The 27,119-nt window shown below is 35.5% G+C and overlaps 1 protein-coding gene across 4 annotated transcripts in view; it reads right to left on the reverse strand.

The window, feature by feature from the left end:
• LOC116342831 (homeobox protein cut) overlaps positions 1 to 27,119 on the reverse strand; it is a 187,098-nt gene that overhangs the window by 77,093 nt on the left and 82,886 nt on the right. For 3 of the 4 annotated variants that reach the window (XM_031770596.1, XM_031770594.1, XM_031770593.1), the window contains exon 2: positions 11,804 to 12,328. In XM_031770596.1, coding sequence (XP_031626456.1) covers positions 11,804 to 12,328 — 525 coding nt within the window. Of the gene's footprint in view, positions 1 to 11,803; positions 12,329 to 17,414; positions 17,437 to 27,119 lie in introns of those variants that run through there. The other variant, XM_031770595.1, reaches the window with a different exon arrangement.

Consider the following 27,119-nt stretch of genomic DNA (forward strand, 5'->3'; position numbering starts at 1 on the left):
ACGGATGAATAGAATTGAAATGCTACTCTCAAACACGCAAAAGATCCACTAAGCAAACCATTAAAAGCCATTGGGAAATAAAAACACAGGATGAAAAGACATTACGGTTACTGAATCAAGTAGCAAAGTTAATAATGCAATAAATGCAAATTTTTTCTTGGAAATTTTTATTGATGCACGCATATTACCGAACCCGACAACATAGTGATGCTGCCGCCGACGCCGTGCTGTTGTTGTTGTCGACTTGGTTTGAACGACTTTTTTGCTCGTTGAATGCGCTCAATGAACGATAAATAATGAATTTTGTCATTTTGATCGTTTTTCGACCCAACTTTGCCGCACTGCACTTGCATATGTTGTCTCACAATTTAATCCTCATTAAATATGATGTGACCGATTCCGGAGAAAGTGCAATGTAAAATGCACAAAAACAAAAACAGTGTGTTTGTTCTAAGTTTAGAATTGAATTTTGTAAGAAAATTGTTTGTCATCCGAACTTTATGCGATTAGCATTGAATCTGAAGGACTGTTTTTCCGTTGAACCGATAAAATCCGTTTCGCTCTATATTTAACGGGTTTCCGGCTTGCAAAACCAAAATGCAAAACAAATGTCTTTAAATGATAAGAAATGTCGACGTCTACCATAGAAAATCCGAATTCACATCATTTTTCAGCAATAAGAGTTTACCAACCGAAAAATTATTCAATATTTATTTGAATTGGAGTTTTGGCATTTGCTTGAAACTCGGAAAAAGTTATATTATTCAACGACATAAAAATGAAGTTACATTTTTTAGGTGGGTGAAGCAACGAATGATAAAAAATGGATTCCCTCATGATTTGGTGCAATTAGGAGCAAAAGAGAGTAAAAAAAAGTTATAACACACGAATTTATAGTTTTGTTTTGGTTTTAAATTTTACGCTTACTCACCATAAACAAAATTGATAACGAAAAACCTGCACCCCATTTTCATGAGAAGCGCTGAAGGAGGCAAAAATTATATCCGGCAAACAAAAAAAAATCTTGTGCACCTTATGCACGCCGATAAAGCGATAGAGAATGAGAAAAATGATTCGAAGCAGCAGTAAAACGCGAACAAAATTCATTTGAATTTGCAAATACCGAAAACTTTTGCAATTGATTTAACTTTAGATGAAACGAAAGCGCCAAATGCAAACACCGCGAAAAAAACACAAAAACTAAATGGACTACACACGGTTAAAGTGTTTTTAAAGTGTATTTATGTCTATCATAATATGAAAAAAAGTAACTAACCGAAAAATCAAAATAAAATAACGAAAAACAGCAAAAATCGAAATAAAAAGAAAATCATCGGCAGAAAAAAATGTGCGCCTTCCCATTTGCAGTGCCGAAAACGGATTCATTTGAAACAGTTAAAAATGGGCGCCTTCACATTATCACTCAAACTCATCTATTAATTTGCAATTGCATGTTTGATATCTTCTTGTTGTTTTGTACTGTTTAACGCTTCTTTTTGGGGCTTTAATTTCATTTTCGGTGCACTTTCATGTCGTTTCCGAATTTCTTTCTCTTCTTTTCCTCTTGTTTCGACGCTTTTTTCTCGCTCGCATATGTCAGTTCGTTTTCCAAAGCGAAGCAAAAAACAACAATTTGCGTTTTGTGCACTGTTTTCTCTCTCTGTGTGTATTGAAGGTTCCAAATTTCTAATCAGCACTTGGTGATCAGTTGGGCCAATTTTTCGCTGGGTATTTTCGCTTCCGTTACGATTGAATGCATACATTGTCTGTACATGTGTGGATGTGCGGTAATTTTATATTCTCTGGCTGAGCGTTCCATTCATAAATCTTATTTACAAAAGCCGAGCCGAAAATTCAATTACGAACACAAATGAGCTCGTGCTCATACCACGGGGTGGTTAAAGAGGTAACTCATGCAATATCGTTTAAGCATTTTACGATGAAAAGAAGTCAACCACTAAAAATTAAATTTTCGGTCGCAAGCAGTTTATTTGAAGCGAAAAATGTGAACTTTACGAGTCTTATAAACAATAAATTGCATAAATTGCAATAAATCCCAATTGTTCTGTCTTTTTGTTGCTGTCACGTTGCTTTTTTCTTGCATTCAATTCACATGATAATTGTCAATTATCGTAATTTACGCGATTTTGCCGACTTTGTTTGTATATACGTACGGTTGCCATTTCTGTACTGATTCTCGCTTTTTTTCTCCACCTTCTTTTTATTTATGTGTGTGTATTAGTTTTCGGGTGGAAATTTTTCAGTCATAGTCACACAAAAACTATGCACATAAAATGCATTAGTCAACATTTGTGGGGCTGCCATCGATCACGAATATAATAATTCAAAGTTTAACTCATTTGTTCTCTATTCTTAGCCTCATTGATATACAGACAGCTTGAATACTTGTTTTGCACACAACGTGCGCGCATAAATTCGTCGATAGAACAGCATATATTTGCACAGTATTTTCGGTTTGATTTAGATTTTTTTTCCATGGCATAGAAATCGTAAACACCATATATAAGTGAACGAAAAATAAAAAGACCAGAAAGTAGTATATTTCAATGTGGCAATAAAAATAAATTTTGTGTGTTACGTGTGTTTTCTTTCTTTCTCTCTCTCTCTCGAAAAAAAAAACTTCTTTCATTTTCGGTGTGGTTCGGAGGTGTCTCCACCGTCTGTCATTTGTTTGAGTTGCGTCGAAGGAAAACGGGCCGCGTCAAAGCCGACGAGCTCTTTTTTACACATGAAATGTGCAGCGATTCGTAAAGATTTCTTAAGTGCGATAACGGAACCAGCCAAGTGCATGGAAATTAAACAAAAACCAAAACAAAGAGCAACGATAAACGGAAAGAAAACTCCAATCCCGAAATGCTTGTTGTGACTGGATTTTTATTTGCCGCTATTGCGCATTGTTGGTGGCAACAACGGTGGGTGATGGTGGTGGTGTGGATTATAGTTTTGGACAAGCTCTCCTTCTTTCAACTTATGATTGGATTGGTGAGAGTGTGAGAAACAGGCCACATATTCGTTCACTGGCTAATAAAAACAGTGACCATTTCATAAGTCAAGTGTGCAACGTAATGAAGTGGGTGAGGGTGGCTGTGCCACATGATCAATAGCTCTATCAAATTGGATATTTGTGTTTGGTATTTTTATTTTCGCCTTCTAATGTATGCATTTCGGTCGCGACCAACAGCATATCAGCCGCATTGCTTACTTATACGGCATCGAAACCGTAATGAGTCACAAAAAGAAAAGCACCGAAAAAAAAACAACAACCGAATAAAACCGGCTCTGTGTAAGTGTGTCTGCAATCCAGTCGAAAAATGTATTTATTCATATGGTTCGAGGAGAGCGGGCAAATGAATGAGAATGGTTCCTATTCGAAAGTCGCTAATAGAGTTCGGTTTTCGGTGCAAACGCTTTGTTCTTTTGGTGCAATAATAAATTATAATTGCCATTAAAGGCGAGAGCGTGCACAAACCCAACTAAATGACCTAATCGATTTTCTGTTGTATTTTCGACTCCGCTTAAAATTATCGCACCAATGCCAACTCAGTATATGACTTTCTATCTCTGTGATTCATCAGCACACTGTATTCCATTTTTGTTTTTACATGAGGATTATTTTTTCATTAAAGAAAGGGATTAAGTAAGAATGAACATCAAATGGATTTATATTTATATCGATAGCTTTGTTTTCTCACAAATGAAATTGGCTCCGGATGCAAAGAAAATATTAATTTGCCGCAATAAATCTGAACGTTAAAAGAAAATCGAATGACATTTCGACACAGATACACATACACACACACGAGATGAAAAAGAAAGCAAGGAACCGACAGCATTGGGGAAAACGACGAGATCGTCTCATTTATTCGGTGTCTCACACCAACAACGGTAATAATAGTTTTGATTTTGATCGCACAAAATCTATTCGATTTTTATTTGTTAAATTTTTGTTTGTGTTTGTTTGTCATTAAAATTCGTTCACATTTTCTATTCACCATCCATACATTTGAAATTTATGAGCGCAGAGTTCATTTGACTTGAATTCTAAATATATAACGGTTATTCACGTGTGTTTGTCACTGCTTTTGGTGCGCTCACTGCTGTTTTCGGTGCGTACCATAGATGAGAGTATAGATGAAGAAATATAAAAAAGTGGCCATAAATTATAGATGGGGACATGATGAACGATCGTCACATTGAAGATCTCATTCGGAGGAAAATCACCGATTTGACAGGCATTAAATCGAATATATTCGTATGAAAATGAGCGTGTACCAAATTGTAAATACATATATTTTTATCTCTCACATTAAATCTGCCATTTCATTTTGGGTGTTTATTACAAAAATCGAATTGAAATCAGCTAAAAATAACTATCAAATCCCTCAACGCATCACCTTTTCCCAGATTTTCATTTTCGATGAAAATTAATCTCATGCCGACTTTACGACGTGCGTATCGGCACTCAATCGCTTCGGCGTTAAATAAACGTCTTCAATTCGGTTTGTTAATATACATTTTTTTTTTGCTCACGTACATACCAAATGATTTACTTAGAAAGAAGTACACGTATGAATGCTTTGTGTGATTTTCGGTGCGTTTATTTTAAACATGACACCAAAAATCAACAAGAAAAACACTCAAAATCTGTCTCATCAAATAATTAAAATTTCATGTGACTTTCAATCGCTCTAGTTTATTGTATAATGATATTTCGGGTAGCATTGAGCCGCTCTTCGCCAACATGATGATATGATTGGATGAAATTGTACAATATATTGTATATTGTGGTGAAGAAATGTTGCCTTTCGACTCTTTTGCCACAATTTCTTTGCTATGAGCAATTGAAAACATCGAATCTATGCAATTGAAGATATTTCGAAGATAATCACATAGAATGAAACAACAGAAAATGGGAATATTTGACTTAATGTCAGTACGGATCGGCTAGACAGGCAAATATTCGAATTAACACAAAAGCATGCTTGTACACAGTTTGCCTACAAAGTGAATAGTTCGTTCGTTTGGTTGTTTATTTTTTTTGAAGTCGTCGTTTGACGCGCCTCATCTATCTTTGTACCCACAGCAGTTTTATTTATCGTCGGCCAAATGAATGCAACGATGAACCAACGAAAAAGAAAAACCGTACAAAATTTACACAAATTTCGCACAAAACAACCGGAGCAAAAAACACCCAGAGAATGGTCTTCAATTGTGGCAATAAACATTGGCTAAATCGACTTTTCCGCGTGTGTGTGTGTGCGCGCGCGCGCTTCATCGCTTATATATGTATTTGTGAGCGCGTAAATGTGGCAAATCTAAGATCTCTTGTTATTGAATTGAAAATTTTAATTGCATGTGGTTTTTGTTGCATTTTGTTGCTTGCCGTCACCCTTCTCCCCACTCATTCGGCTGTTGTTTTCAGTGTTTTCGTTATTTTCGATTTGTTCGTCTAGATTCCATTCAAGATAAACAGCAACAACAAAAACCAGCACAACAGTGTCTGTATAATGTATGCAATGCACATTTTATTGAGCCTCTAAGTGCAAGTGGTGCATGCAACTCATCTCTTTGTAAAACACAAAACCAATTTTTCGGCTGTTTCGACTGTGTACATGGGTTTCTTTTTTTTGTCGACAGCAAAACTTGTTAAAAATGTAATTCCAACTTATTTTTGGATATTTTGTAGCACCAAACACCAAAATCAATACTTCTGACACGAAACTTTTTGGTAAATTAGACAAAACATTTGAGCGTGGTGTGAGAGAGCAACACCGAATTCGGAATGGAGACGATTGCAAATGGGAAAAACGCTTGAAATTTTCCATGTATAAATCTTTTAGAAGATATAAATCATCGACACAATATATCCTTTATTAATTCGACGGATGTTACTGACTACATAAGCCAATAATCCGCAGTCGTCCCTATTTGGTTGGTTTTTCACCCGGAGAATGAGAAATAGAAAAGATGCAGCTGATTTACGTTTTGTTTTTGATTTCTCAATTCAATTCCATCACAAAAATTTGAATAAATAATCAAGCGAAACTTTTTCCTCGGAAAAATCGACTGTTTTGTATTGCGTCGATGTGAATGTACAAGTGTGCACGGATGTTTTCACTTGAATGAAAACGAAAATGTAACTTTAATTACATTATTAAAATCGAATTTCGATTCTGTTTCATAGAAGAAGAAAGACGAATGGGAGAGTGAAAAAAATCGACCGCATTTGAAAAACCCCTTTTATTTGTACGTCTCGAGAAAATTATAGAAAGCGAACGAGAGAAAATCAACGAATTATTACATTCCATTGAAAATTCAATGAAAAGCAAACTTTTGAATGGCAAACACCCAAAAAAGGATGGAATAGAGAGAGAGAGGCAGATGAAGGGAGACGTGCAAACAGACACATTGCAAAGAAAACAAATTAATTTCTGCTTTTCCATAAAATATTTATCCCAGAAATAAATTCCATAATATCGGTGTACACAACTAAATAAGTCGAAAATCAAAATGTTTTTTCTTTTGATTTTGAAAAAAGGGACGAAATGGCTGTTTGTTTCATAGCTGTGGTTTGGATCGACTCGGCTCGATTTGAGTATTTCCAATGACCGCACCAAAAATATATTTGTGAAATACGAATTTCTGCTTCAAAATATTTGTCGTTTCATTCGAATTAATAAGGACTAAAAGAGATACTATGAGGACTGCAAACGTTGAAATTCTGCAAAAGAAGTTTTTTCATCCCCTAAAAACATTGATTGACGTTTGGCATTTTTTTCTTTGCATCAACATTGATATAGATTTTCTGTCAGTTTTTTCTCTTTAAATCTTCGTCTTTTCTTGTTGTTTGGCATGGTTCTTTTTTGTTCAATTGCCCAAACCCTTATCAACATTTTTTTTTGTTTTGCTTCAAATGTTATTTATTTTGCAATGTTGAACAATAAAATAATCTGTTCATCGTTACAAATCGAATCATATTTGAAAAGGCAAAAGTAACCAAGGAGTCAAAGGAAAATCACTTCGATAAAGAAACAAACAAAAAAAACATAAGACGACCACAAATACTGTGTAAATGCGTTGGAGACGATACGGTTCAGTGGCAACGGCAGCACATAAGCAATCATATAGTTAATTCAAAAAAGCTTCGATAGCTTGTTGATTCACATCAATTCATATCCACTGATACCACCTCTTCTGTGGAGCCAAACTCAATGCTCAAATCCATATCCATGCCAATAAAATCCACACACAAAGCTATCATCAAACAATGATAAAGACACTCGACTCAAGATGAGAATGAAATAACGACGAGAAAAAAAAACCCGGAGGAAAACTCGACAAGAAAATCATCTCTTCATCGAGAGCATTTCGTGGCCCATTGAAAGGCAGCCGCAAAAGTTTCCCTTCGTTTACCGTGATTGCCATTCTATATATTGAATGCGACCCATACAATGCGTAATATGCATTTTCTATAGGCCATAACAAGCTCATAAAAATCCAACAACGATCCAACCAATAGAGAATTATTGAAGGAGAAAAGACACAGCAACAACAACAAAAAAACAACAAACGGCACATTTATCCGTCGATTTCGAATACATTTTATTCGTCAGCTATTGAATTGTGATGTTTTGTTGTTCAAATTGATAGGTCGACGTGCGGCTCGATGAATGTTGTACGTGCGGTGATTGTATTGTAATCTATAGCTATTTGTAAGTCGAAGTGTTTGAGTTTTGCTCCAAGGAGCACGACCCTTCGCCGCAATTTTTTTTTTATACGCACACTTGAGAAGAAGGAGAGCGAGAACGAAGGAAAAAAAATCGAGAATTACAACGCCCGAGTCACAAAAGAACGACGACGGCTCGACAGAAAAATACAGTGTTTTTTTCACAAGTGGAATGTTTGTGTTGTTTGGTCTTATTTCTTTTTTGTTATTTCGGATTTGACAAAGGAAAAGCTCAGAAAAATCACAAGTTTCCGACCCTTTTTTTTCGTGTTGCTGAATGTTCTGTTGTGGTTGTTGGTGCCTTCTTATGTTTATTCACCGATTTCTCTTCGAATTTTTTAGCAGTTGGCCCTGTTCATTCAATCAGAAGATTGGTAACCGTTTTGCATACGAAATGACGTTGCTTTGGCTAACAAGAAATACAAAACAAGAGAGATGAGAAAATTTTTCCGGTGTCGCGGTTCCCTCGCCGCCAACATTCTTTACCGAACTTTTTTTTCGGTCGCATTTCGAAAAACCCGAAAACGAAGAAAAGAACGATGGCATACCAATCAGACGGTGTAGTGAACGCGGTTGCCGTCTGTTTATCTTTATTCAAATCAGATCCGATCATTTCGCACCGATTTCCTTTCAATCGTCCGTAACAGAGGCATTTAGAGAAAATTCTTTCCTGATTTTTGTTTGGCATCTATCTGACTGTATTCTTTTCTTACTCCCCTCGAATTCTGTGTATGTGTTTTTTTTTGTTGGCTCATATCTTTGCCCGGATTTTTATCTCTGTTTATTTTTCTTTCCGCACGGTGTGTATGCCAATGAATTTGCCAACAAGTCATATTACAATAAAATTACAAGATGACAGACATTGTTGTTTACATGATTTGTATATCGAAAGGGTGACGCATTTCTCACAATGACTGACAACCATGAGAAGAACGAGAAAAGAAAAAAATTCGATTGCACAAAGAATGTAGGCGTCACTTTGAATCAATGTATTGAAGGTTTCTACATGTTCATGGCTTATTTGCGTTCTATTTGTCATGCTGATAACGGTTCGAGTGTCAAAATATAGAAAATATTTTATCTGCTCACTTCTCGAGCTCTTCGTTTTTTTTTTTCATTATAAAAACAGAAGGGAAAATATGATCAAGTGTTAAGTAAATAAATAAGAATGTGGTTTATTTGCGTCGAAGAAAGAAGGGAAAAAATGCCAAAGATTCGAAAATATAAATTTCTTTCTGTTTGACTTCGATCTTATTTGCATAAATATTTTGTGGGTGAAATGGGCAGAAGTGGAAAAAAAAGGATTGAAAGGTGTGAATATCTAATAAGCCAATAATGATGAATATAAAAAACGACAGGAATAAATTTTCGTCGGTTTTTGTAGCGTACACAATTCTTGCTCTGTGGAGTGAGAGGTAATTTTATTCAATTTCAGTATTTATGTTTCGTCGATAATATCGAGCCGGTTGAGTGCTTTTCTTAAGCATTTGCAAATCTTTTATTCAAATTGTTTATTTTGTAATGGAATTGATGGAAATTTAAGTGCTGTTCGATGTTTTCTAATTAGTTTCCGTCGTTCTCTTTTTTTTCTCTCGTTCGTCTTCTTTATTTAACTTCCATTTGATCCACTTTAGTGAGTGTGAGCGATGAACGCAATTGAAATGGGCAAAAAGACAATGCACAATGGTATTTATAGACAAGAAATGTGATAGCGTTTATTGAATGTATCGGCCATAAAATTGAAGCCAGTGAATAAGTGAGCCGTACTTTTTCTTTTGTGCACTTTGCATTTTAAACAGCGCAAAAGAAACTCAATTTACTTTTAATTTCTTTTCAATTGGTCGTTGCCGTTGTTGTCGCATGCAAAAAAGGAATGAGGTAAGACAAACGAAATGTGATAAGAGCACTTTAAAAGAAGCCAAAGATAATAAACAACGCAACAGCGAAACTGCTATCTAATAAATACGGACGAGACTTTTGACAAAGTAAAATATCTATTTTCAAAGAAAAGTTTTCGATGATCGAATAAAGAAATCAAGTCGCGCTTTTCACTTTTACATTTCCTTCTGCGATGCTTATTTAATGTACGCCTTGGCGTCATTATATTTAGTTTGAAAATACGAAAACTTTGTGTGCACCATTCGACACTCCGAATCGGAACGCAGGTAGGAATATTGAATTCGAATTCGTAATCAAAAGTTAAGTGAATTGAAACGAACGACGTCGAAAACGACGACGATGACGACGACGGTGGCAGCACAACAGCTGCGGTGACAAAGGAAGGGAATGGGCAATACTAAATAAAAGCATCGGTTTCCGTAATTAAAGAAAACGCATTAAAATTTTCCAATTAACAATTCACTTTTAAGTACGGATCTTCTGCTATGACGATATGGTTTCTTTCATTTCGTGTGCACCATCCAACCATAGTGCCAGTGATCAGTTCTCATCTTTCGTAAGAAGCTGAAAATACTTTCTCATTGAAGCAAACAAAACAGTATGTCAAGTGTTCTTATGGAACATTGTTATAAATGCGATGAACAAACGCATTCCCAAAAATGCGGTAGTCCATCATTGTGCGCCGTTAAAGCACCGTCCCGTTGTTTTTTCGCATGAGGGTGGCCAATATTATTTTATTAGGTAGATTGTATGGCAATGCTATCGTATTACCAACACGTCACTTCTAAGAAGTAGCAATATAGTAGTCAGATGCTATCACCACTTAACACAATCACTTGTGATCACTTTCCTGTTATTTATATTACAAAGTGAAAGGACGGAGCCGGTTCTTTTACATTCGCTTGACATCATTTCAATGGACATTTTCAATATCGACATTTTCCAACGACAGAAAATCCGATTACAACGCGACTTACATTTTCTTGTATTTGCTGCTTATGTCTAAAGAACGCAAGATAGAAAGAGAGGGGAGACACGAGAGAAGATGATAAAATCATACTGAATTGTGAAGATGTTTGTTTGAATTTCAACTAATTGTAATTACAACTCCAAAGAACTATTGTTGAATGTTGAAAACTACTTCGAATTTCCGTTCTTTTGCCAGCGTAATAGTGAAGGCAATCAGGATATTTATTACACATCTAGTTTTGTTTACATTTTGTTTATGCATTGAACATTGACTTCTACCGGGTCATTCTTTATAAACAAAATGCACAAAAGTTTGCATGGAAAATTTTGAGAATACAAAGTTGTCGTCGTTGTCGTTGTCTTTGCATTGATTCAAAAAACGACAAAGTTATATGCGGTAACAAGATACGAAATTCTTTCGAAAAATATGCGAAAATAAATATGTCAATGCAATACAATGGGAAAGAATTTGTGGAAAGAAAATAACAACGGCACCACTTGCACCATGCATACAGATGAAGCATATTTTCTATGTATTTGTGGTTTCAACCACACATTCAAACGCTTTGCATTTGCAAAAACGGTTTATTTTGAACAAAAAAGGGGTAAAAACAATGGTAACAATACAAATAACAATAATTTTACGAAATTTAGTGATCGTAAACAAGCCAAATGTTAAACAAGTGAAAATTATAAACAAGAACGCGATGCGTTTCCCTCGTCGCAGTTTCAGCATGTACATGCACGGTGCACACAGATTCACAAACAACCAAAGAATGTGCTGGTTATGCTGGCGCGAGCGATTTCACCATCTCAACACATAATCAGCAAGCCTTTTGCGACAACGACAACAACTGGCGGTTGCATAATTACAATGGCACATGTGCAAGTGCTTTAGTTGCGCGTAACTAATAAAAATAAATATATCTGCCATCAGTTCATTAAAGCGAGCGATTTTGTTGTCATCATGTTTTTTTTTCGGCTGAAAATTAAACAAGGACCGGTTTTATACGTTTGCGGTAAGCGGTGTATGTGTGTGTGTGTGCTCTTTTTTCATTGACTTTTCGGTAGACACGAAAAGGAAAGGTAAAAATTCCAATTGCAATTCTTTTAAAATCAGACGAAAAAATACCAACCGTCGTTGTTTGGTTCATTCATAAAATGTGTGTGTAAACTGATAGAACTTACCTCTTTATCTTTGGCAGAAATATCATCGGAACTTTTGCCTTCGCTGTCGTTTACATCTGATGCAGTTGTGACACTTGACAATTTTGATGCGGCCGATGTGTTTGTTAGTGCATTTGACGCATTTGTGATTGCTGTCGATGCGATTAGTGAGCTGGTTGTTGACGAGGTAACAGTGGATGGGATTGGTACAATATCATCATCATCTTCGTCATCGTCGTCGGCTAAATTTTCAATTGTATTTTCACGTTTTTGTTCAACCATCGACACTGGCGACGATCGATTCGATGTCGATTGATTTTCATTCGTTGTGTCCATTTTATCGTCGTTTAGATCGTCTTTGTTGTTGTTTAGCGATTTGCTATTTATTATCGGATTACCGCTGCTGCTGCACTCAGACATTGTGGGCGATGCTAGTGATTGCGGTGCCAAACAACCGTTTTGCATTGATGAATTCTGAGATGAAATACTTGTGGATGACAATTGCTCTTTCAATGAGTTAACTTCTTTTTCCGCTAATGTGGCTCTCTGCAAATGAAAAAAAAAATTGAAGAAATATCGTTAGTAATGCTTTTATAGTTTTAGGATGCTATTTTACTATTTTTCGTTTGAAGTATAATTAAGTGTTAATTCTGAACATCGTTGGAACGAATGCAATTAAATCAATAATGATTGGTAGTTTGCGTATCAGTGAAATGTGAATAAACTATGCGATGTGTCTAATTAGCTAGGTCGTGACAAACACTTGACTCAGCTGCCATAAAAAATGTGTGTGTGCGCGCACATTTTTTGCTTGCTTTCGCCAGGCCCATTAATTATGCAAACGACATTCAATTGCAATAGACCAATGAACATTTAAAATGAAAGGGAAAAAGCACAATTTTTCGCGAAAATTATTTTTGGATTTTTCGAAAGAGTGTATGCGACTCACGACATTTCGGAAATGCATGAATGATTTGTGTTGGCTGTTGGGTTCTATGTTGCGATGTTAAACTCTTTATGGCTGTGTATTTTCTTTTTCTCCGGCTCCCATGTGTATTTCGATCTATATTCCCCTTTGATCGAATCCATTTTTACAGCGCATTCATAAAAGTGTTCAACAACATGTCATTAAACATTCATTCGTTCTCACTTTCGCCGGAGGAAATGCATACATTTAAAATATGATTTCAAAACAAATGTGCGTTTTTCATTCAACATGCCAAAGGCACTCAAACACAAAATGATGACAATAATTTTCATTTTAATCTCAATCAAAGATATTATATCATATGTCGTTTGAAATGAAGAAAACTAATCCCCATAAAATACAAATTCAAACTGAAAACACGACTGGCTACGAAATGAATTAAAGAAATCAAATGAGTTGCGTTTGACGTCAATCCCAGGATCGAGATACAAACCATGAATCATTATCATGTGTCAAACAGCATTTGAGAATGAAAAAAAAAAATCCACAGAAGCAAAAGAACAGTATTTAAGAAATTGAAAACGAGTGTTTTTTTCACGATGGTTCCGTTATTCGGTTTCTGCTGAAAGAATTTCATTGAAAAAACATACCAAAATAATGAACGAAGAAAAAAATCTGGAAGGAAGAATACACGCACATTTTTCAATTGGAAAAAAAGAATCGAGAACAGAAAACACACAAATTTTGATGCATGTACAGAAATTCGTTATTAATTATTAACAAATGTTTCCATTTCTGGTAGCACTGATGCAGTTCGACTGTCGTTCAAATTCCCGTTTGCTCATCATATTCGGGTGACTTTTTTTTGCTCTCGAATCCAATGCACTGGTGCAACGTGTTTATATTACGAACACATCGGTTGATGTGTATTTTAACTGATGTCACAAAAGACAACGAACGTATAAATCTTCATTTGAACGAACGAAGACAAATCAAAAAAATGCTCACAATTTATTTTCTTCCGAAGTGTTTTGTGTGCAAGACGCAATAGTAAGAATGAAAGAAAGAAGTTTGCTTGTTTTTGTATCGCATCGTCATTGTGTGGTATTTGCTCTTTTAATTTGTAATTTATTACACGTTACATGAGATATTTTTGTTTTTTCCGGAGAATTATAAACGTACTTCGATGTGTGTGCATTGTATTCATCATGTGAGTGTTGAATGTATGTGTGAGTGAGCGAGCGCGGTGCATAAGACCTAATCTAATCGCTTTATTTATTTTGTGCAGAGACATGAAGACGAAACAATAAATAGAAACTAGTATAAAATGACACATGAACATATTTCGAAAATTATTTTTCAAGTCTCTGTTGTGCCATTTGAGAAAGGTGTTTTACCGATTAAATGTGGTCGTTCGTGTTTTTTTCGTGTCTTTCATTTTCAAATGGGTTTATTGTGTTGATAAATTACCGAAAATATGTTTAATCATTTATTTATTTCCATCGTGTTGGATGTGGTCGGTGTGTGTATAAGAGAGTGAGAGAGAGAGAGGAGTGAAAATTAATTTCAAAATGGCGACATGTGATGTGTTTCAAGTCGAACAGTGAAATTGATATTTATTCCCTTTAAATGAAAATTAATTGATATCGGTAAGCGGTGTGCTCGATGAGCGAACGACAGTGGCAAAGAGAGAGAGAGAGATTGCAAATGAGTAAAAATAGAGTTTGTGCATGCGGTAATGAGAGAAGGATATCCTTTCCTAAACAAGATGATTGAATAGATTCGTCTATGGTGCTATAGTGGTGTATTTTTAATGAAATTTTATTTATAGTCACAAATAAACGTGTAAAATCAACAACGCACAAAACGACTATACAAACTCATTAAATATAAAAAAACGATAAGATTACGGAATGGAAAATCACATGTGGTTTTGTTTGTGATGCTTGAACCTTTTGATTGAGAGACGATCGGGGTGGAAGTGAAAGCAAAAACAATGCCCAAATGACAACAAATAAATAACAAACGAGATGCCATTTCTACCAGCGCATTCGAACAGCAATCGAAGGACGAGAAAAAAAGTCATATTGCACGGTGACTGGTTGTCTAAGGCTGTTGTCACCGTATCAAATCGAACGGAATCTTTCACGAACTGATACCGGGAGCAAAGCCAACGATTTCTAGAACAAAAGCCGATATTAATAATATCTTGCGGCTTTAATAGATGACATGTCTATTCAAGTGAAAATGGAAATATTGCAAAAAGCGGCCGAGATATGCATTCGCAGCACATTCATCTCATTTTTTGCTCGTTCTACTCTCTCTCTTTATATATATTTCTATCGTTCAAATACATTCGAAACGACTTCAAACTCAGTCGCAGACAACCACACAAGAGAGATAGAGAAAAAACGCATTCAGATCTAATGTACGACATTACATACATCAATATTTCGTCGCTGCTCATTTGAATAATATTCATCTCTCGTGATTTATGATTGTGTAATTTAAGAGCAAAGAGAACACAGTCTTCTTCAGTCTCACACTCTTTTATTCATTCTCTCGCGCGCGGTTGATGTGAGATGCGAACTCTTCAATCGCAAGAGGTCTTATTTGCTGTGTGTGTTTTGAGGACATACAGCACCATAACGAGCCATGGAAAAGAATACAATATCAACGCCAACAATAAACATTATAATACGAAATGTGCACAGTTCGGATGCTTTCAAAACGACACAAATCACACAAGATATAAAATATGTTTATCTTTTTTCGTTCATTTTGTGCTACGTACGATGCGCGACCGGGCGCGTTCTTGTCTTTCTCTTGTTCGAAATGCAAGAGCGAGAGGATTTCAGAATGGTTATGGAAATATGTATGAATTCACATTTGTTCACAAAACATACGAAGAAATATGATGAAGCGTAGGAATGGTATCGAAAATCAACGCTCTCAAACGACAAAGTCACGGGATCAAGAACACACAGCATAGGCACTCGTTTCAAGTTGAGTCTCTCACATATTTTTTTATTGTATGTGTGTTGTTTTGTTTGATACGCGGTCGGTCCCTCGTTTTCGCTGAATTCAGACAGCCGTCAAGCGAGGCCGATATATCGAGGCGACCGTGATGACGACGATGATGCACATTGCCTTTGGTTTGATTCATGTGTGTAGATTTTACAATTGTCAATGATGATCCACATTATCGCGACCGAAACAGTTACACTCACAGCTCTTATGCCACAAATCAACCGATCATCATCGCTCCAAATTCGTATGCAGTATGCGAGCAACGTAGATAATATTCAAAAATTTAACACAATTTATGGGTCTTTTTTTTCGTTATGGTGTATGATTTGTGTTTTTTTGATGCTGTTTTGTTCCGTCTTAATGTCAGCCTATTCAAAATTAGGCAGATTTTTTATTCGCCTTCTTCAAGTCGTTCTGTGATGATGATGTTGTTGAATGTGTTAATACACAAAATATCGAAGTTTGGTTTATGCGACGAAATAAAAAGGAGCACATTGTTATGAAACAAATCGACAAACAAGAAAAGGGTCGAAGTATTTTGCTGTGTGTCTTTCAGTCATCTTGTTCATTTGTTGTCATCAATCGATGGTTATTATTAGCCGCACTTTATTCTTGCTCGAAAGAGCGCGGATGTGCGGCATTCATAAACAGTACAAAGGATTTTTTTTGGTAAATCAATGAATGGCATTGATTGTTCAATTTTGACAAAAAAAGAGGCGAAATGATTCATTCTTCAATACTTTGTTTACTGCGCATTTCACTTCAATTCATTCATTTATTACTCGATGTTTTTTTCTCTTGATAAATGTTTCTCAAACACATATGCCAATCGATCGGCATTCTTTTTGGTCAGCTTCTGTTAATTGCTGAACAGAGAGTATGTGTGTGTATATGCGCGCGGTCGCTTTGAATGACAAAAGTGCCGAAATCAAACTAATTACAGAGAAATTGTGTTGCTTTTTATTACAACATCCGTTGAAACATTTGGCTCGAGTTTTGTTTTGTTTATCGATTTTGGTGCCCACTTAAAATACTTCGATGACTCGATTTCTTCGAAATTGATGATGTAAACCTAATGCCATTGCACATTATAGACCACGAAAAGAATGTAAAAATACTTTTGTACTTAAAGAAAAATACAATGCTCAACGGTGCGTGATTAGATTTTGTTTTTTGTTTGCAAATAAAATCTCGAATCAAAATGATATGCAGAAATGTTGCAAGAAACGTTCAATTAGATCGAAAAATATGCAATTTGACATAGCAACAACTGCAGTTATGTAGTCGCATTCGAAAAAAAGGGCCGGCAAAAAAAATGTTTAGTTATTTTGGCACAAAAACACATGCACAAACCATTGAATTTGGCGTTAAATTGAAATGACATTTCATTTGTGTAGCATAATGTTGGTTGTGCATCGTGATTCTAGCATTGATTTTGGCTCTCGTTTGCCATTACGAATTAGCAACAAAGAAAGGTCAAACACTTTTCGTTTTCGTCGTCACACAAAATGGCGTACAGCACATCTACAGATAATAATTAGATTAACTATTTTTCTTTCAGCATATTTTCAATTTTTCTAATTAATAAAATTGACTAAGTGCTTCATCATGTCGCCGTACCCGAACATATGCAACATATTTTTTATTTATAGACTAATTGAAAATTACACTCACTTCCCTTTATGTGCACATTCACAAAGCAGACAACCAAATCAAAAACCGCATCAAACATAAAAACACTATACACGGGCATTTGGAACGAATCAAGCCATTTTTTGTTCATTTGTTTTCATTTGAATGTGAAATTGTTGACAGATTGAATACGACTGTCTCGTGATTATGACTGTTTTGAAGCATGCCGATTTTTTAAGGTAGCGCTAAGATTTCGCTTATCTCACATAGATAATTCGGATCAACCAATAAGGATTGATCTGTACGATATGTGCTTGATTGGTGTACAGTTATTCGCCACTTGTGATTATGAGACAATAATAAAAATGAAGAGAATGAATTAATCGTAGATATATTGCCCAATAGAAACCCATACAAATATGCGTGACCGTAGAACAACTCGTTTTTATTAGTTTTCGTATTGAAGCATAAAGAGATTTCAGTGAGGGAATGTGATGTAAATAAGCGCGAGACAACATTAAAATGTCAAATTTAATTATGCGAATTAAATTTCAAGACTCGATGTAATACGAGTGGCAATGTTGTTTTTGGTTTTTGTTTATTTTTGTTTTTGTTCAAACTAAAAAATGAATCAAATGCACGATCGTGCACCGAATCGCAAATGACGACCATGAACTATGACTTGGTGCAAGGCTCTTTTGGATTTTGTTATTCCGTCAAATGACTTCAGAACGAGCAAAACAAGTATGCAAATGACTGTTTTCAAAGTGGTGTGACAACTTTTGACGAATCGATTTCATTTCGACTATAATCTATTTATTGTCAATCGGAGAAAAGTTTCTGGTTTGATTGGAAAAACTTTGTAAAAATGGTTTTATTTCAGTCATTTCAAAGACGGCAAACTCAAAAATCATCAATAAAATTTGAATGCAATGATTTTGGTCGTTGTTCGATTGGTATCATTTTCCACTTCTTTTTCCCTCCCTTCGTGTATCGTACACAATCTTGATTGTCGTTTACGAAACGAAAAATCGCTCAAAATGACAAAATAACAATAAAATTAACAAATCGATTTGTCGCTAGTCGCGTGTGTTTTTTTCCACTTTGGTAATTTTTCCAGCCTCTTTTCAGTGCCATTTCGACGTCGACGGTATACTCACTTGACATCACTTCAGCAAAGAGGAATAGAGAGAGAGAGAGAGTGAGAGCGTGGCGACGTTTATTATTATTCTCGGTCGGGAATGTTATCTTGTTGGCAAGCAATCAATCTGTGCGAACATTTTCTAATAAAAAGTCAAACAATAAATTTTCAAAACGAAGACATCGAATTACACAATCGAATCTTGTCGATTGTCTTGTGATGCTCAGAGAGAGAGAAAGAGAGTGCGCTCAACGGGAGCACCACTACACAAACCAATTTAAATGAAACGTGTTCGTTAGCGCATCATCGTCAAAAGTTGTCGAGAGCCGAGCGGGGGATGAAACCAAAAGAAATCACCATTATAACTGTTGTCGTTGTTTTGAGTTTATCAGTTTTGTGGGATAAAATCGAAACAAAACAAATGAGCACCAATGCAGCACTTGTGTCGTTCGTTTTATTTGTTATCGTTTTACTTTTCGAAAAGTCGTCGATTTTCTTTCTTTCGTTGTTTGTACAGAGCGAACGCGTCTGATACTTGAGTCAAAATTGTTGTTTTCTTATTTAGGTGAACGCAGAAAAATAATAACTAGCTGCTGTACATGGGGAGGTTTCCCCAACGAACTTTTTTCTGATTTGCCGAAAATAAATTGAAATTTATTCAGTTTGTCTCGCGTTTCGTTCAATTTGCTGGTTTCTATTTTTTATTATTGTTAGTTTGAATTGACATTGGTATTTTTTTTTCGTGTGCGCGTATCGCGTGAAAAATAGAATTGTTGTGATTTAATCGTAATTTCAGATTGGATGCGCTTCACACGATGGGGAATAATTTGGCAGAAAAGAATTAGATATGTTTTTTTTTGTACATCTCACGAGATAAAATTAAAACATTTTTACAACCTTAAGTGATGGGAAAGAGACAAGAATTAAATTGAAATTCGACGAATAGATCAGTTGATGGCTTGCGCATTTTTTCAGCATGTAAATTTTGTAAATCCATCGTATTTTCAAGACGATTTGGATTATGTCGATTCGGCTTTTTTTCCATTTCCACCAGGTTTCAGATTTCATATCGTTACCCAAAAACCTTTTTAGACGCCTTAACGCCGGCTGGTTTTGCTCTTTTTTTAAATACAATTACATTTTAGTGTACTCCGGTCGTGGTGACGCGTTTTGCACGAGTGATGCTTTAATTTTAATAAAATCGAAATAGCGTGAGACAACCCTAACGATCGAAATTGAAGAGTGGTCGAAAAGCGATCAACGAATAAACGTCCGTATCGTTGTTGCAATCGAGAAAAAAAGCGACGAATTCAAGCAAACCGGACGAGGAAAAGCCATGAGTGCGGAATGAGTAAATCAGTGGATTTTTATTTGGCAACGAATCTATTTAGCTTCGTGGGAAATTCAACATTCGAAAAAGGTTTTAATTTAAATTTGAATAAAATTTTAACGAAATTTATATTCAAATCAATTATATGCATATAAAGTGCTCTTCATTGTTCTTGGATCAGACGCAAGAGTGACGTGGCACTTGGAAAGCAAAGTGAGGACCGCTGGTTTTATCTTATATCGCCCATCATCATACCCAAACATCGAATGCAAAACCATTGTGAATAATATGGTTTTAAAACTCATCACGATTTCAATATAAATGTATATACACATTTTTTGAAAATGGTAAAATCTACGGTTTTTGATTCGCATCCGAGGCTCATAAGTGGTGGTTGGGTGTACATGTATTATTGTTAAATGATTGCATATTCATTAATCCGTTAAATTGGATCTATTCTCGTTTTCGTTCGCTTTTTTTTTGTCGATGTATTAAGCAGCTACCTTTGTCTGTTGCCACCGTTCTTCTTCGATTGCAAATGCCAACATACACACATACACCCCAAGAATTTTATTGATGCTCTTCGAAAATAAATGAAAACCAATGTGTTAGCAAGTTCTGCGGGCAAATAAGCTTGCTAATTATATTCAGCTCGCTCAGTCAACAAAGTAGAGAGTGAAAAACCAGATATTTTTACAATCGATTCTTCTTCAGTAAATAGACAAAATGTGAATCATTAAAATCCTTTTTACTTGGTTTCCATGTGTGTATCGCATAAAATCGTGCTTATGAAGATAAAACTTTTGAACGAATTCCAAAAGTATAAATGATCCATATTTTTTCATTAACTTTTTTTTTCTCTTTCTCTTCAACTCGTTGAAATTGCTTCGAATTGTAATCCATCTGCGTCGACATCTGATTTTGCCATTAAAATTCGGTATAAAACATAATGAGCTAATATTAAAATTAGCAACGCAAGATTGCGTTCATCGGTTTCCAAATTCGGCACTCGGCACAACCATATGCAGATAGACACAGAGCAAGAGAGATAATCACATTGGAAAAAAAGGGAGCAGAGAGAAGAAGAAAAATGCCTTCAAATGAATCGTTTATAAGTCGAAAATCGATGAGATGACTAAAATAAAGAGTTGAACATTTTATGCCTATCATACTTGTGTGTATCATGTTATTAATACCATTCGGTTGAAAAATAAATTACCAAACGAATGGAATGAGTGAGCGTTATACGCACACAGAAGCGCTCTGATAATGTCTTTTGAATATGTAGATGTGTCGTTTAAGAAGCGACAAACATGAAACATGGATCAGGGGACAAAAAAGCGACAACGAAGAAAAATGATTGAACATGAGAAATCAGATAGCGGAATGTAAATGAAAAATCGAAAGACAGATCAAATGATAATGAGTTGTGTATACATAACATCGGCAACGTTCCCATCGTTGCTAATTTCAAACACCCATCGAAAAATGTTCCAATGAAAGCCGTTCGCTTCGATTTTTTTTTCATGTGATGCACGGTATTAAAATTCGAATTTATAATTTAAATAAGGCAAGACGCTTTTTCCATGTTTGGGTAATATCAGTCGCATATTAAGGTGGGCATTTTTGTGATAGAAACAGAGCAACAGCAAGAGATAATGAAGAACAAAGCGGCAGCACACAACTCATTTTCATGAGTTTGTTGGCGTTTTATTTGCATTTGTGGGGATTGGTGTTCATCAGCATCAATATTTTCAAATGAACGGCCGCTATCTCGTTCATCGCACACATACACACACGACGAGAATCATTAAATAGTGTCTTGGTGTGCGTTGTCTTTGTGTATTGAATTAAGGAATCTATAGATTGACGAATCTATTTGAAAAGGCGATAAACACGCACAAAGACACACGCATCGTATCAATACCCTTTTTACAAATACACGCACAACGCTATAAACGTCGCAAAGACAAAGTCAAGCATTTGTCGATAGCACGATGTTTTACCAATTTTTGTCGAAAATAAAGAATAATTACAATGAATTGATGAAAAACACACAAAAACGAGAAAGGGTGGCTCACAATGTTATGCGCTCGTATTCGTGCCCGTATATTTGCAATACGGGAGAGGATTGTATAATATGCGAAGAAAGCTCTTAGTTAATTAACAGAGAAGAGAAAATCGAAGCATTATTTTCAATGACTTCGATATAAAAGGGTTGGTGGCAGTGATGATTGTGCGCTGCAGTAAAACCAGCACAACACCAAAATGTAACATCCATATTATAAAATTGTCGTCGTTTTGTGACACAAAATGAAAGATAGTGAGAGTGAGAGGGAGATAGGAACTCAAATTTTCTTCATTTTCCAAGCCGATTCTGTATCGATTCGGTTCCATATATTCAAAGAGCATCAAAAACCCTTGTAACAAGTGCAGAGAAAAACACTCAACAACTAGGAAACAAGACAAAGAGGCGCTTTTATTTTATTTTGCTTCATTAAGTCTTTTAAGTTATAGATTTGGTTTTTCACATTCAACTTAAGAATCTGTGCGATTCAGTCGTTACATTTTATATCGTTGCACATAAAATGCTGTTCGATTCAGCATAGCACAGTCTCTTACTTGCCCTCACTCTTTAACTCTTTTACTCTTACAAATTTGTCTATTTATGACTGAATATGCGGGTGTCTCTTGAATATGAATCTTTGTATTTGTATCATATTTTCCTTTTTATTATTTGTTATTTCATTTTGGCTTTTTTGATTTCGTCATGGAATTATATTTCGGCAATTGGAAGCGAAAGTTGTGTGAATCCTACAAAACGAGTAAAAAGATATATGATATTTCGAATATAATCCTTTTTTGTCATTTACATATTTTGGGTTCGAGCTCTCTCTAGATGCTCTCTTTCACTGTGGCATGTATTGCTTTTATGTTTGATTGTATATTGCGTACATTGTACGTTTCTTGAGGTCTAATGTATTAATGTCATTTCATCTGAAATGGTAATATCGCATCCGAATGTGTACAATCAAATTGATTACACTTGTGTGAATATCAGTCATGCATTGAACGCCGTTCGTTTTGTATAGTTTGTTGTTGTTGCTATTTAAATCAATATCTCGTCAGGTTGCGTGATTTGTTCGCATTCAATGTGCACGCACATTATTCGAAAATCGTTAATTGTCATTTGCCAATGTTTCGATGATTCCATCGCTCCACATACATATAATAGCATTTAATATTGTTTCGCTCGACGAAACGTTCGTTGTTTTCGTCATTACATTACTATTCCGGCTGAAAGATGTTTCCCATTTCGAATATACAACATCAAAATAAATTGAACTTAACGATAAGAACATAAAATTCAGCAATTGTCTTCGATATTTTAATGCTTTTCACTGATATCTCCATACATTTTTTTTTGTCTTCTCCATTCTTCTGACTCACATTGGTTGTCGTCGTTGTTTTGTTCACTTTAATAGAGAGGTTTTGATATACACACATACACAACATATATTGTTGCCATCAGGCACTTTTATATGCGACGCATAGTTGTGCGCTTGAGAAAAGCAGTTTTATTTTATTGCTGCTAAATCGATTCGGAAAATGGTAATACAATTTAACATGAAATTAAATCTTAAAGTTTAATTACTTTACAAGAATTTCCAAAGAGTTGAAATTCTCGAAATACTCCTGATAACATCCATACACACACAAATCGATATTTGTTGGTATTCAAATGACGGTTTTAAATTCCATCGAATGAATACGCACTTTTGCGTGATAATAATAAAAGTTGAGACGAACAGGCGGACCGAAAAACATGTAATGTCTATGACAACTTTGTTGTGAAAATGAGTTGGAGGCCTGGAAATTGATGATTTTGATCGATTTTAATTTGTCAAACAATTCGAGCAAGAGTAAAATATGGAAATTGACACATCAAAGCTGACGCATTGTGTCTCAAGTGAAATTGAAATTAATAAAAATGATGTTCGACAAAAGTAATATTGTGCACACTGGGGGAACTCATTGAGTTTTATTACATATACGCATATGAAGCGGAAAGGTGACTTTGCGAAAAATATCGGCATCGAATCGAAGCAGAAATGAAGAAATAAAAACACACGACAATAAAGAAAAACTCAAATAACTAATAAATGTCAATTTTCGTTTTGCTCTTTGACATGCATGCAATTTGAATTACAAGTGATTGATTGATGTTGTATGCACAACCCTGTTGTACAATAAGAGCTTAAGCAATAGATAGAAAACAAAATGGATCGTTGAATTGTGAAGAATGCTCTTCCCACTTCAAACGGATTGAATAATCATTCCTTTGGCATGGTACCGTTCGACGGGTACCAGAACACACACACAATTCCAATTCAAATTCATTTTTATATTACAAATGATGACAAATATTGTGTATGTGTATTTTCATTTTATGGTATTTTGGTTCGATACATCGTTGTTTTTATCCACTCGAAAGAGTTTTCTTTGTTTGTATACAATATTTGCTCTCGTCAATTGAAATCTCAAAAATCTAAAAGAAATTATACATTCAACTTTTCGAAAAATCAAATTTGAGAGAGGGAGAGCGCAAAAAAGGAGTTGAAAACATTTTCCATACAAAGTCAGTGGCACTCGATTTTCGAAAGAACAGACATACAACAAAACTCCCATCAGACAAAAGAACTCGCTTCGAATTTTAATTGAGATTTGTGTTTCAGTTTGTGAAATTAATTCGACTACAAGTGAAATTAAATAAATTCGATTCGTTGTCGTTATCATCGTCGTGTGTTCCGACTCTATAAGTTCGCCCCTATGATTCCCTGTCTCTCTCTTATTTTTTCGCCCAGCGAAAAAGTTTAACTCTTCATCTTTTGCTTGTGCTGTTGTGATGCACGTGCTCTCAAGTATACTGAAAAGGTTTGTCAATAGAGTCGATGTCGTTTTTTTCTCTCTCCCGGTGCCGAGGATTGTTTCGTTTATAAATGAGATATGTATGTATTGCCAAATGTTTCGATACACAGAAAATGCTTAAATCAATGAAGATAAAATGTGGTGATGTTGTCGTTATCGCTATGGTGCACGTTTATTGTGTCTTTCTTCAGTTAATTCGACAAATAATTACGATGCTGGCGATTGTGCGCAACCCGAAAAAAGAGAGTTTATAAAAAGCAGTAATTATTCCTGCGGTGACACTGAAGAATGTTGGATGCCATTCTTCTTCTTCTTTTTTCTTCAAATTTTTTCTCAAAATGTTTTGTTTTAATCGAGAGCATACATTCATTTCAAATTCAACTCTATTTATCGCCTCCACACATGCGATATTGTTGTTATATAATTATTATTTTCGAATTGTACGGTTTTCAATATGTATGAGGGTTGAAAAATCGCTAATTAGGCTTCAAAGGATGTAGAGGCGCTAATAAAGCCATTGAAAGAGGTATGTGTTTTTCGGTTGCCACAGCAGTGCACGTCTTGTGTTTCTTGTTTTTAAATTTATTTTTCATGTGTGTATTTGATTTTTTCTGCGCCTCGAATCCAAAAAGGAACAAAAGGCAAATGGAGGAGTGTGAGAGAGTCACACATGACCGAAGATTTAGTATTGCACATCGACCGTCATACACTTGTGCACGATTTTTAATGTGGTGTTGAACAAGTATAAAATATAAAAAGCATATTGAATATTGGATGTGATACGGTGCGCTTAATTACAAATGTATACGAGGCCCCCGATCGCAAGAGAAACAACAGAGCCAAAAAGAGTGGGAGCGGTTGAGACAGCCGAAAGGTGTCCTTTTTTGCTGATTTTGGTCATCATAAGGGCTACTCTTTCATCTGAACCAAGGAAAAATCCTCCTCATTGCCATTCCATCTATTAAATAATAAGTAGACCGTTACTCACACATTTATGGATTTAATTTTTTTTTCTGCTTTGGCTCTTTTTCTGTTTAGCCTGTTTCTCATCCTCGACCAGTTCGACATTGTCGTCGCATTCGTCATCTTTGGTTTGGCGTCACTTCTCGGTTGTTTTTTTTTCACCATCACCGAGTGCCTTTAACACACTGCCGTTACATTTTAATGTGTTCGTTGCATTAGCAACCATCCGTATGCCTTTTACCATCTCTCGCACCAAATGATACTTTAATGGTGTATTCAATTTACTTTTATTTGATGGGTGAAATAAATAAGGTGGGCGAACACACGCTCACTCTCTTTCTCTTCCACATCAATCGCATTCGGAATTCGGATTTTCGCCCGGCGATCTATATATCGAGGGAGTGTGAGTATTGGTCAATTTTGAGATTCGCTATAATTTCGAATATATACACTAAAATCATGCTTTATGAATATATATTTAATCTGCAAACGAAATTTACGTAATGGTAATGGTCTTTCCGTCCATTTATAATACAAAAAACCAAATGCTTTTATACATCTCGTAATGGTCAGAGCACGGTGAAAATCTCATGTTCTTTTTCGCCGGTCAATGTTTGGGCATTTTTCTCTTTCTTTCTATCGCTCTCTAGCTCACGTCTTTTTTCGGCAAACCCATCAAATCAACAGTGTGTGCATATGTAGAACAAGTAAACGGATCAGGATTGAATAAAGTCGGATGCAAGAGCATCTATTTAGAAATTCATATTCATGTGATGATTGGAGATGGTTATGTTGGATGGCCTTTCGTTTTATATGGCATGAGAATGCAAGAAAATAAATACGCTTGTGAAATATTTATTAATTCATTCATAGGGAATGTTGTTACTGTTGTTTCGACGAGGCATACACACAAAAAAATTAAGCAAAACGAGAAACAGTCTCAATTTTGATTCTCGCTTTTGTCCATGCTTCCAATGGCAAATTAGGAAAGACATGATGTTTCATTCTTTGTTATACTGAGACGAGAAATGTTACGCTTCAAGTAGATGGTATTGTATGGAAAAGGGGTGAACACATTTCAAAAAAAAAAATGACTGGCTACATGTTTTGGTCAGTCAGTTCCTCTCTCGCTCTCGCTCTCTCTCTGTGTTTTTTCGGGTCCGGATCTCTTTTAAAATTTCGATAAGGGTATTAATTTGATGTGGTGTGGCTGAGTTACTAAAGTAACGGTCATCATATACATATATGCATTTGCCTCTTTTTAAATTCATTTCATCCAAAGTTATTATTTGTATTCAACTGTGAATGTGTAGCCGAAATGAAATTGGAATCAATAGCGTCTCTTCGTCCGAATTTGTTTTGGATTCAAAATATGCGAGACGTG

This window comes from Contarinia nasturtii, unplaced genomic scaffold (assembly GCF_009176525.2).
Source record: "Contarinia nasturtii isolate CC-2019 unplaced genomic scaffold, AAFC_CNas_1.1 Cnas_scaffold_928, whole genome shotgun sequence".
Lineage (NCBI taxonomy): Eukaryota > Metazoa > Arthropoda > Insecta > Diptera > Cecidomyiidae > Contarinia > Contarinia nasturtii.